Source organism: Colletotrichum navitas (genome assembly GCF_030913465.1).
Source record: "Colletotrichum navitas strain CBS 125086 chromosome Unknown LY79scaffold_35, whole genome shotgun sequence".
Classification (NCBI taxonomy): domain Eukaryota; kingdom Fungi; phylum Ascomycota; class Sordariomycetes; order Glomerellales; family Glomerellaceae; genus Colletotrichum; species Colletotrichum navitas.
Genome location: NW_026850581.1, coordinates 303,509 through 314,049, shown reverse-complemented (window position 1 = coordinate 314,049; position 10,541 = coordinate 303,509). Strand labels below are relative to the sequence as shown.

General features: G+C 55.5%; 3 protein-coding genes across 3 annotated transcripts; 2 read left to right on the top strand and 1 right to left on the bottom strand.

Annotated features, from left to right (window-relative positions):
* Positions 1–2,709: 2,709 nt before the first annotated feature.
* On the bottom strand, positions 2,710–4,971 carry LY79DRAFT_556158 (sugar 1,4-lactone oxidase). The gene is made up of 3 exons (XM_060557990.1): positions 4,504–4,971; positions 3,814–4,432; positions 2,710–3,740 (listed from the first exon to the last, which is right to left on the bottom strand). Exons 1-3 carry the CDS (start codon positions 4,811–4,813, stop codon positions 3,023–3,025), a joined length of 1,647 nt encoding a protein of 548 aa, XP_060413482.1. The 5' UTR covers positions 4,814–4,971; the 3' UTR covers positions 2,710–3,022.
* Positions 4,972–5,390: 419 nt separating this feature from the next.
* On the top strand, positions 5,391–7,420 carry LY79DRAFT_232382 (L-galactose dehydrogenase). Its single transcript, XM_060551687.1, has 2 exons — positions 5,391–5,477; positions 5,884–7,420. Exon 2 carries the CDS (start codon positions 5,886–5,888, stop codon positions 7,146–7,148), a length of 1,263 nt encoding a protein of 420 aa, XP_060413481.1. The 5' UTR covers positions 5,391–5,477; positions 5,884–5,885; the 3' UTR covers positions 7,149–7,420.
* On the top strand, positions 7,398–10,540 carry LY79DRAFT_556154 (uncharacterized protein). Its single transcript, XM_060557989.1, has 4 exons — positions 7,398–7,920; positions 8,054–8,088; positions 8,147–8,912; positions 8,972–10,540. Exons 1-4 carry the CDS (start codon positions 7,472–7,474, stop codon positions 10,497–10,499), a joined length of 2,778 nt encoding a protein of 925 aa, XP_060413480.1. The 5' UTR covers positions 7,398–7,471; the 3' UTR covers positions 10,500–10,540.
* Position 10,541: the final 1 nt, after the last annotated feature.

The following is a 10,541-nucleotide window of genomic DNA, read 5'->3' as shown; positions in this document are numbered from 1 at the left end:
TTTTGCGGCAAACTTAGCCCCTCTGTAATTGCTACTACTATGTATGGCAATGCTGTTATTCGCCTTGCTGTCTCTCTCCCTCTTCCAATCTCTGATCCGCCCGTGTGTGGCAAGTTTGCAACGACAGAGATGCACGCCGTGGGGTTAAGGGGGGCCATACTGTTCCGGCCGACACCGTCTGCCGACCGAAACAGACATCGCATACCGCCAAACATGATCAATGCTGAATGGCGTGTGCAACGGGGTGGCGGCCACGCTGCGCGAGCCGCGGCCGTTCCCATCTCGATCACGCCGCCCAAGCGCTCTCTCCGCGTGGCTGAAACCACCCTCAGGTCGGCCTCACTCACGCAAGCTCGCCCTAGTCCCTCCAGATAAGAAGACCTCGAGTGATAAGGTCTCCGAGGTTCAGGCGGGATTCAGAATTATGGAGCAGTTAGCAAGTCTCACTGGCGTCCCTGACAGCCAGCCGTTGCAGATGTTGTTTTCCTCCCAGGAGCCTGGCCCCTGACCTCCTTACACAGCACGCGGCTCCTGGGCCACATCCTGTTGGCTGCCACCCGCAGTGCCGCCCCTTGGCACGCATCATATCTTCTCGTAGGCTTCCTTGCCTGTCCACTGTCACATCTTACACAGCTACCGCGCGCGATGTCCGTGGATCCCGTCTGTCCCCTCATTTCCGGAGTTGCGACCCCGACCCCGACCCGAGCCCGTGCATCTTGGATCTTGAACGGCCTCGACCATTCAGAGCTCCGGGCGCTGTTAGAGGCCAGCCTGGCACGGCACGAAAGTGCTAGAGCATCTTGGGATTTTCACAGCGTCTGATGGATTTGCTCGGAAATGAACTTGATGGAATGCTGCGCGCCCTCAACTCTGACGCGCTCCTCACCAGTTCTTGCTACGAATCGGACGTACCGTGGAAGCCCTGCCAGTCTCAACCCCTTGCTATCAAGCGCCCGTATTGCCATGATCCTCCGACTTTTCCCTCACTCGCCTTGAGGCTCGTCTGTCGTGACTCGAGCAGCAGCGGAACTTTTCTAGGCTAAGGAAAGACCGAGGCCGGAAAAGCTCGACAAAACATAGTACACGCTGCTCGGTGCAGTGCAGGCCCCTACGCTGAAACTTTACTTGGGGGACCCGGTCGTGTGGGATTCGGGAGTCGGCATCGCTGGAAACCAAGAGGTGTCCAGCCAGATGCAGAGTAGGATTGCACCCTTGACTGCATTTGCTGACGTGACAAGGGAATGGGGGGTCCTCATCGAATGTGCCAGTATCTGTCTGTCATTGGCTCTGAGCGGTTTCCACAGGCTCCCTCGTATCTGCAATCCGTATACTTCGTACCCCCACGTGTATTCCACCAGCCGTCTCAGTTTGGCTTATAGAGGCGCCGTGCAGGGGCGGTGAGCTTGTTATCTGGGGGATGCGTCGCATCGGTCTCCAGTCATCGAATCTGTCTGTTATCGCCAAACAAAGTGTAAGCCGGGTCGCTACCACGTTGTTTGCCCTCTATTCCAGTGCAACGAATGTCTCGAACATGATATTGACCTGCCATTAAGGGAATGTTGGTGGATATCATGGGCGCTGCGACAGGCCCTTGGCACCAGCGCGCAAAAAACCGGCAGACAGCAGCCGAATCTTCATGCACATGTTCCCCGCAGCACCAATCAATTAGAGTTCTCGCTCACTTTCCGATCGGTATGAGAGAATCTCGCCAAACGACCCGTCAATCATATATCAATCAATACAAGACTCCAGCCAGTGATTGAATCCGCAGAGCGAGTGCATCGGGAAACACAGATACCATAGCACATTTGACGCTGGCATCTCGGCTTTGCTGCGCCAGCCAGCCTAGCCGGGACTGGCCGAAATGCCGAGGACTCAAGTCCCTTGTAGAATGCATTAGAGCTAACCCCTTGCGTGTGAGTCGCTTGCTTGTACGGGCGCAAGAATAAGCCTCAACGGTGCAGATAATAAACGATGGCATATAGCTCGCGGCTGGGATTCTCGTCTAACTATACAGCTCTAGCTGCAGCCCTACGGCAACGAGGTGAAGTAGGTAAGAGTAGAATAGAACGTACGAGCTGCATTAACTGGCGTGTGCATCAAACATTGGCGTTTGCCATTGACCCGCCGCTCTCCTGACGCTTCTAAACATAATTGGCTTCCCAAGGACATGGACCTGACGGCTGCACCGTGAAAGATGTTCCCCCCTGGTTCTGTCACTCGTCTCAGTTTGTTTCTGGACGCTGCCATCATTATCATTCATCATTATTAGGGCCATTATCGTCATGTGTTGTGACGCTTTTGATGTTTTGCTATGACGATGATCATCAACAACCTTTTTTTACCTTCTTCCAAACCGCCTTCTCGAAGCCCCTTACCAAGATATCAGTCACCGCGGTTCCGAGAATGTAACACGGCCTTGCTCGTCTTGCGACAATCCAAGGCCATCGATAGAGGAACGAGCAGGGGTCTTGACGCTACTGCTCCTTGAGGTATTCGAGTGCGACTTATGTATTACTTTGCCAAGTTGGCTGGCCTATTCGATGGTATTATTCCCGCGCGGGTCGACATTGAGCGCTTCCCTAGGTGACAGCTGTAACCCAAACCTGCGTGTCCGTGGGGGTAAAACTGTAACGTGTTTGTGATCGTACCGAAAGAGGAAAATGCTCCAATATTCGAGGACCTTTTGTGGCTGGAAGTATCGGTATGAGGGAGAAAGGGAAAAAAAAAAAAAAGCAAACACCAAGAAGACGACTAGCCAGATTTGTTGCAGTCCGAGCCGTTGCGAGGTTGAGATCGGCGGTCCTCGTCTATCTGAGGAGGAGTGTCATCAAACCCGACCGCGGTCAATGTCTCTCTAGCCCCGGGCCTTCACTTCACTATTCCCATCCCGCTGAGAACTTGCATGGTTTCGGATAAGGTCAAAGATGCACGCTGTTGATTGTCTAACTGCTTACGCCGTTCGCCGTAACAAGATTGGCTGTGTAACCAGGTTTCTATGGTCTCGGCATTACTACGTACTTCACGCCTTCTCGGCCTTCTCAATATCATCAAGTGGCGCACGGGCGCCGTACACGGTGACCCCCTTGCCGGCGTCGTGCCTCGTCTTCTCGACCTCCTCGAACGGGAGGCGGGGAGTGGCGGGGTCCAGGACAAATTGGCGGTGCCAGGGGCCGACGAAGAGGCCGTCGGGGTCGACCTCATCGCGGACCCGGCGCCACTGCACCAAGTCGTCCCCGTACCACTTGGCAAACTCCTCGTTCTTCACGTCGAAGTTCTTGGCCCAGTGCGGCTTGCCGCCCAGGTCGCGCATCAGCCACTCGAAGCCCTGGAACCAGCGCCGCAGGCCGGGGGGGTCGAGGTCGTAAGGGCGGTACATGGTGGCGTTGAGGTTCAGCGTCGGGCCGTCCTTGATGGTGCTGTCGAGGAACGGCCGGTTGCCCTTCTCGGCGCTGGTGTGGACGGTCGCGTCGCAGACGCGCACCTCGACCGGAGAGTGGACGTAGAGGCCCTCGGCCGAGTAGGGGATGCCGTGATCGACATAGTCGGGGTCGCCCGGCTGCAGCCTGTTGAGCCAGGACCCGAGGCGCATCAGGGCCTCGGGGCCGCGGTGGAGCGGGATCGCCCACTCGTTCACGTACTGGCTGTACAGGCAGTTCATCCAGAGGGCCTTGTCCATGGGCTGCACGGCCCCCGACGTGTATCCGTCGTTGAAACCGTACTGCATGCCGAACACGAACCTGAGGTTTGTTAGCTTACGTTCTTCCGTTGGATGCGCTGTGTTGCTTTCCAACGGGGGGGGGGGGTTCTCACCATTCGACCCAGGGGAGAATGCGTGGAATGAAACGTGACAGGTAAAGGAGGTTGTGGTATATGTGATAGCCGAGGGGCCCGTCGTAGTAACCGACTGGCGGATCTCGGTTCTTCTCCCTGCCAGACTCGAGGTCCTCCTTGGTAACGATGTCGGCCCTCCAGACCACGGCTCGTCTGGTGTACGGCAGCCACCACACGCGAACAAAGTCGGACTGGGTCCACAGTTTGTTGTTCTGCTTCCAGGTATCGAGCATGATGCTCTCCGCCTGGATGGTCTGCTGCCACTTCAGGCTGAACGCCGGCACGGCCCTGAAGCTGACTTCGGTGATGATGCCGAGGGCGCCGAGCGACAGCAAGGCGCCGCGGAAGAGATCAGTGTTTTCAGTGGGGGAACATGACACCGTCTCGCCATTGGCCAGAACGATCTTGAGTGATGCGACGGCCTCGGAGAGCAGACCGTACTTCAAGGTGCTGCCTCTGGTGCCCGTGCTGATGACGCCGGCGATGGTCTGTTCATTGACACTTCCCAGCACGGGGAACGAGAGGCCATGCTTGTTCAACTCCTCTGTCAGCTGCCAGAGGCGAATGCCGGCCTGCATGACAACCAGTCCGGTCTCCTCTGGAAGGGGGGCATCAGCATACGGCAGCGATTACGCGGCTGTAACGTTGAGAGGGGGGGTCTGTGCTTACTGTCGACAGACAAGACCTTCTTGAACCCGTCAAGGCTGACCAGCCAGTTGCTCGTGCACGTCAAGTCCGAAGGCGAGTGGGCGTGGCCGACGGTGGTGAGGCGCCGCCGACACCGGCGGGCGAGCCGTACTGCCTTCTCGACCTCCTCCTGCGACTCGGGAAGGATGTAGAGCTCCGGCATCGAGGCAAAAGTGCGCGCCCACGTGGTGTGGAAGTGCGCCGTCTTCGCCCGGAAGGGTATGCCGTCTTCGGCGGCGGCGGCATCGATGATGCCGCGCACGCGCGGGTCCAGCGAGGCAACGGGAGACATCTCGGGCCAGCGAGACGGAAGATCGATCTCCTATGGCGATATAATCTTGCGAGTTGAGCAAGGAAAAGGAAGCTCAAAGGTGACGCCCGGAGCAGGACTCTCCACGATGGAAGGCTCTTTTTTTTTTATTTTTTTAGAGGAAACTTGAGGGAGTGGACAACGCAACCCCGGAGGCTCCGTTGTGGAAGAATTACTAAGGGATTATATTACAATACTAGTTTAGCGTCCGCAGTGGATGATGCCACCACTAGCATTCCGGGCCGACAGCCAGGCCTATCGGCTCTGTCTGTGCTGTCTACTATCTATGGTCGACGAGTCAAGGATCGGCGGCTTGAAACGGGAAGTCTCAAGATGGATACATGGATGGACGCATGGATGCACGGAGCCCACCACTTATGCCGCTGAGCCGGAGAGGGCCGATAGGAAAAAGAGTGCGATGCAAGGGTCCCGCCATCCTGGGAGGGCACGAGGGTTAGCACCATTGTAACCCTTTCACAACTGTCACCCACCTCAGCAAAGTTTGTGGCAGTTGTGGGACGGGGAACGCGCGTGCGATCGGCCCATGGACTTCGATATGGACTCCCGAGTCTTGCCTGGAAGCCCCGCGCCAAGAGTTCATACATCGCCCCCACGCAACGGAGATTCCCAGTATTGGATTGATGAGGTGAGTGTGCCCGAGGCGGATAGACACAGTCCTTGGTAGTCTACGAGGGGTTCCACGTATGCTCGGCAGAGAGAGAGAGAGAGGGAGGGGGGGCGTGCCGCCATACCTGTCCAGAACACCGGCCATGCTTCGAACCACATTGCTGCTCCTTGCTTGAGGAGTCCAACAGACCCCAGTTCTGGCTGTTTAGACCATACGTCTGGGCCCAGTCCTGCTACGATCCTCCAATATCAGCGAGCAAACACCTTGGCCCTCTTTCACATCCATCTTAAGGCTACACGTTTCCCGAGAGTCTGCAACCTTCCCCTCCGTCAATCTCAAGTAGCTCCATCCTCGAACCATCTCGCTTCTCTTCTTGTCCTGTCTTTGCCAAATTAAAATTAACATCCCCTCCCCCCCTGTGTAGCCATGGCCACCACAACAACCCACAACCCGGCTGCCCGGCCGCCCGTCGCGGCCGTCCTCCCGCCGCTGTTGTTGGGCACAGCAACCTTCAACACCCAGCACGTCAAGGACCCCCTGCAGATGCCGTACCGGCAGATCGTCTCGCGGGCACTCGAACTCGGCGTCAATGGCTTCGACACGTCGCCGTACTACGGCCCCTCGGAGGTCCTGCTCGGCGACGCGCTGGCTGCCCATACCGCGGCGACCAAGCTGCCCCGGGAGGCCTACGTCCTGGTGACCAAGGCCGGCCGCATCGCCGGCAACGAGTTTGACTACTCGCCGGCGTACGTGCGCCACTCCGTCCTCCGCTCCCTCAAGCGCCTCAACACCACGTACCTCGACCTCGTGTACATGCACGACGTCGAGTTCGTCTCCCCGGCGGAGGTCCTCGGCGCCGTTCAAACGCTGCGTCAGCTGCGCGACGAGGGCAAGATCCGGTACGTCGGCATCAGCGGGTTCCCCGTCCACGTGCTCTGCAGCCTCGCCGAGATGGTCCTGGCCGAGACCGGCGAGCCGCTCGACGCCATCCTCAGCTACGGCCACTTCACCATCCAGAACCCCACCCTCGGCCTGCCCGAGGTCGTGGCGGGCCCCGACCACAACGACGACCAGAGCCCTCTGCGGAGGTTCAAGAAGGCCGGTGTGCAAGTCGTCCTCAACGCCAGCATGCTGGGCATGGGCCTGCTCACGTCGACTGGCATCCCTTCGAGCTCGGAGGGCGGAGAGGGCAAGGCCGGGGTCATTGCGTCGTGGCACCCGGCGCCGGACGAGCTGCGCTCGGCCTGCAGGCAGCTTTCGACGATAGCAAGTGAGGCGGGAGAGCGGCTGGAGACCGTCGCCCTTCATTGGTCGATGGAGGAGTACGCCCGTGTCGGCGCTTCAGCCGGCCTTGGCGTCCAGCTGCCTGGCCAGAGCGGCCTGCGCGTCGGTGGCAGTGTCATGGGCGTGACGAACACGGCCGAGCTGGAGCAGACCGTGGCGGCTTGGAACCATGTGCTCGAGGGGCTCGCCGCGGGCAGCGAGGCCGAGGCGGCGACCGCCAGGTACGAGAAGCTCAAGGCGCTGGTGGAGCAGAAGATGTGGCCGGCGCTGGGCGTCTGGAAGGGCTACAGCTGGGCGAGTCCCGACGAGGGCTTCCAGAACGAGAGAAGTCCGGACAAGATGGGACAGGTGCCGGAGCGGGATGTGCTTATGGACATTGTTGCTAAAACTCCTGGCAACTTGTGAGCGGTCAGCGTTGTTTGTTCTCACCCTACATGCATGTTTAAAGATCAACATATCATAGGCGTTTTTATTCTCTGAGTGGATACTTGGTCATCATGTCATTGGCTTGTCGATGTGTTCATCGATGTTTCACTGGCGCTCGCTCGAAGGCGCTGATTGGGCTTAAGTTGCAGGATTGTGGCACAATCGTTGTTAGGCAGACTCCCATCAATGTAAGAAAACCCCGCTCGTAGCCTGATTCGTATTTCGACCCTTCAAATGAACTCAATTCCCTTGCTTTCCTTTTCACAGGATATTGCTGTAATTTGGTGATCGGTGGCCGCATCATGGCGGATCCCTTCAGTCTCGCAGCGAGCGTTTTCGCTACTATACAGATCGCAGATAGGCTGGTCGGCATCTGCAAACACTACATCGAAAGTGTCCAGGACGCACCGTCGGATCTCCGAGTAATCCTGGTCGAGACATCAGCAGTGAAAACGATTCTGGAGAATGTGGAGTTTCTACTTAAATGCGACAATGGACAATCAATGTTTGATGGCTTGTCGGGTGGATCCGGACCGATCGAGGGATGTCGAAAGGCGATTACCGATCTACTGGGCTTACTCCCTTCCAAACAGCATCAGAAGAAGGTTCATGGTAAATCCAAACGGCAGTGCATACAACTTACCCTCGAGACGATAGCTTGGCCATTAAAGGAAACCAAGGCCAGAAAGCTGCTGGAAGATATCGCGCGACATAAAGGCACCATCACTTTTGCGCTCACCACGGATGCCGCGTAAGTCTAGTCAATTACTCCATCTCTGCTCCTTATCTCCGTGATGAAGCGAACGAGAGAACGTTGAATCGTAGATATCAGAAAATATTGTATTGTGTTATCCTTAGGAAGATGCTGATGGATAAATGTATAGCCATGGCATCAGAAACATTCAAAAGATTCTGACCGGTAAGTCGGAACAGAAGAACTTACTACTATCGCGCAAGAAGATGCTGAGACGAGACAGAATCTCAACAAAAAGAAATCTACAAATGGCTCAGAGACGTCGACCCCTCGCCTATCCACCACCGAGCATGTCAAAACCACGAGCCCGGGACGTGTGACTGGATGTCGCGTCTTCCGGAGTGGCCCAAGTTCCTCGACGGGAAAATACGTTGTCTTTGGATCCACGGGATTCCTGGAGCCGGCAAAACGATTTTGGCTTCGCAGCTCATCACAATCACGGAGGAAAACTGCAAGAGACTTGACTCGGCTGATTCAAAGTCAATCAGTATCTACTACTACTGTTACTTTGGAAACAATCAAAACGAGACGTCTCCGTTCCTCAAATGGGTTCTTGTACGCCTTTGCCGACAAGCGCAGCTAGTTCCTGACCTTCTCTGGAAACTTTTCCAACACGGAGGCCAACCGAGCACTGAGAGCTTGTTGTCAGCCCTCGAAGCAGCTCTTGAACGTTTCGAACATGTATTCATCACGATTGACGCCATTGATGAGAGTAAACCTCGAGACGAGCTTCTCAAAGTCATCCGGAACCTCGCCACTGATCACAGGTTCGCCAAAGTTCGACTGTTAGCGACCAGTCGCGAATACCTGGACATCGAGAAAGCCATGCAAGACGTCTCAACCGAAGTCTCAATGCGGAATGCGTATCTAGACGCCGATATACGACTGTACACCGAATCTCGCCTGAGAAATCACGAAAAAATCAAGAACTGGCCGCTCGAGTTGCGAAATGAAACTTTGGAAGCGTTATGTGCGGGTGCAAAGGGAATGTGCGTCGAACCGTCCCCCTACTTTGGGCATGACACCAGGAGCTAATTCACGATGCCAGGTTTCGATGGGTAGTCTGTCAAATTGATTCCCTTCGAAGAGTGAAAGGGACAAACACAGCCATCAGGAGGGAGTTGAGGAATCTCCCAACGACATTGGACAATGTCTACGACAGGATCTTTCAGTCGATCCCCGAGGAAGATGCGGTTGTTGTCCGTTCAGCTATGCGGTGGATCTGCTTTAACCAAAAATTATTCAGCCCTACCATCCCTAGCCTCACACTCCTAGGCGCCGTTGAGAACGACGTTTCCGGGGATTATACTTGTGCTCGGGAATATCAGTACGACATCGATCTACTTCGCGAACTCTGCGGATGCCTAATCACCGTCGAGCTGCAGACAATCCGCAAACTTGACGGGCAGCCAGGTGAACAACAACACGTCTCATTTGCTCATTATACCGTTCTCGAATATCTGGCCTCCCCCCGTCGATACCAGCCCAACCGCTTCTTTGCTTTTGATAAAGACGAAATGCTGGTCAACCAAGCAGAACTTATTCTTGAGCAAGCGCAGTTCTTCAGCATTGCCGACGCTGGCCACTTTACGAATCAAGATGTCGATGGCAGGCAATACGAGCGGGTGCCGAATTTCCCGACATACTGTGCCCTCTCTGCCTTAATGCTAATAGATCGCCATGACAGCTTCTTGGCAGAAAAACACAGCCTTGCCAGCTTGGTGATAAGCTTTGAGCCAGAGAAAGCCCACTTTCTGGACATCCTCCACAGATTCGCAGGCTTCAAAGATGAAGATCCAACGACCTTTATATATGGTACCACCCCCACCTTTTACTCGGTAACCTGGAATGCTCTGCCAGATCCTCAGATTCGCACTCTGGTTCAACTGCTTCTGAGTGGCGCCCTCAAATTGTCGCATTTCCTGCTGCAGAAAAGTAATGCTGCTAGTATACTCAAGGCTGACATCCACCTGGAAGTGGATTTGGACTTATATGATATCGGCCCCACAGAACACAGCAGGACGTGGCACTTTCACGGCTCAGTCGTTGACTTCTATGCGATGCATTGCATAAGAAACCCTACAATCTTTAAATACCTCATTGACTCTTGGGCTGGAGCCATTGATTTTCGGACAGTTCTTGTCTCATACATACCTTGGCACGCACATCAGCGCGATTGCAAGGACTGGTGCGTAGTTCAAAAATTGCTTGAATCGGGGGCGCCGGTAGACTCGCAGGATTACGCCCTCACGCCGTTACAGGTTGCCGTTGCGTTTCTCGACTTGGAGGGAGTCGACGCCTTGCTGAGAAACGGAGCGATGACAAGCGCCTTGGGTAGCACAGCTTCGGGTGAGGCCAAATACGATCACCTAGGGCTATCCAGATTTCTAGGTGGTAAGTTACCCCTCGAGATCTGTGTATCCGGGCTACATGAAGAGATTATGGAGACCCTGTTTGAGAATAATGGCAATTCCGATGACAGTGAATATTTCAGAGACCGGGTTCCGGATGTTGAGAGCATAAGGTTTCTCATTCAGAAGCAATTGGTGGAACACAGCGAGATTGGTTCAACCTAGCATAATATAGCATCAAGAATATACAGCTCCTTTGGCTATTTT

Bases quoted from the DNA above. Each gene is read 5' to 3' on its own strand.
- LY79DRAFT_556158 (XM_060557990.1), bottom strand. From the start codon at position 4,813: ATGTCTCCCGTTGCCTCGCTGGACCCGCGCGTGCGCGGCATCATCGAT. The intron at 4,433-4,503 runs GTAAGCACAGAC...CCCCCCTTCCAG, and splicing joins GAAGGTCTTGTCTGTCGACA to AGGAGACCGGACTGGTTGTC. The intron at 3,741-3,813 runs GTGAGAACCCCC...AACAAACCTCAG, and splicing joins ATTCTCCCCTGGGTCGAATG to GTTCGTGTTCGGCATGCAGT.
- LY79DRAFT_232382 (XM_060551687.1), top strand. From the start codon at position 5,886: ATGGCCACCACAACAACCCACAACCCGGCTGCCCGGCCGCCCGTCGCG.
- LY79DRAFT_556154 (XM_060557989.1), top strand. From the start codon at position 7,472: ATGGCGGATCCCTTCAGTCTCGCAGCGAGCGTTTTCGCTACTATACAG. The intron at 7,921-8,053 runs GTAAGTCTAGTC...ATAAATGTATAG, and splicing joins GCGCTCACCACGGATGCCGC to CCATGGCATCAGAAACATTC. The intron at 8,089-8,146 runs GTAAGTCGGAAC...GAGACGAGACAG, and splicing joins CATTCAAAAGATTCTGACCG to AATCTCAACAAAAAGAAATC.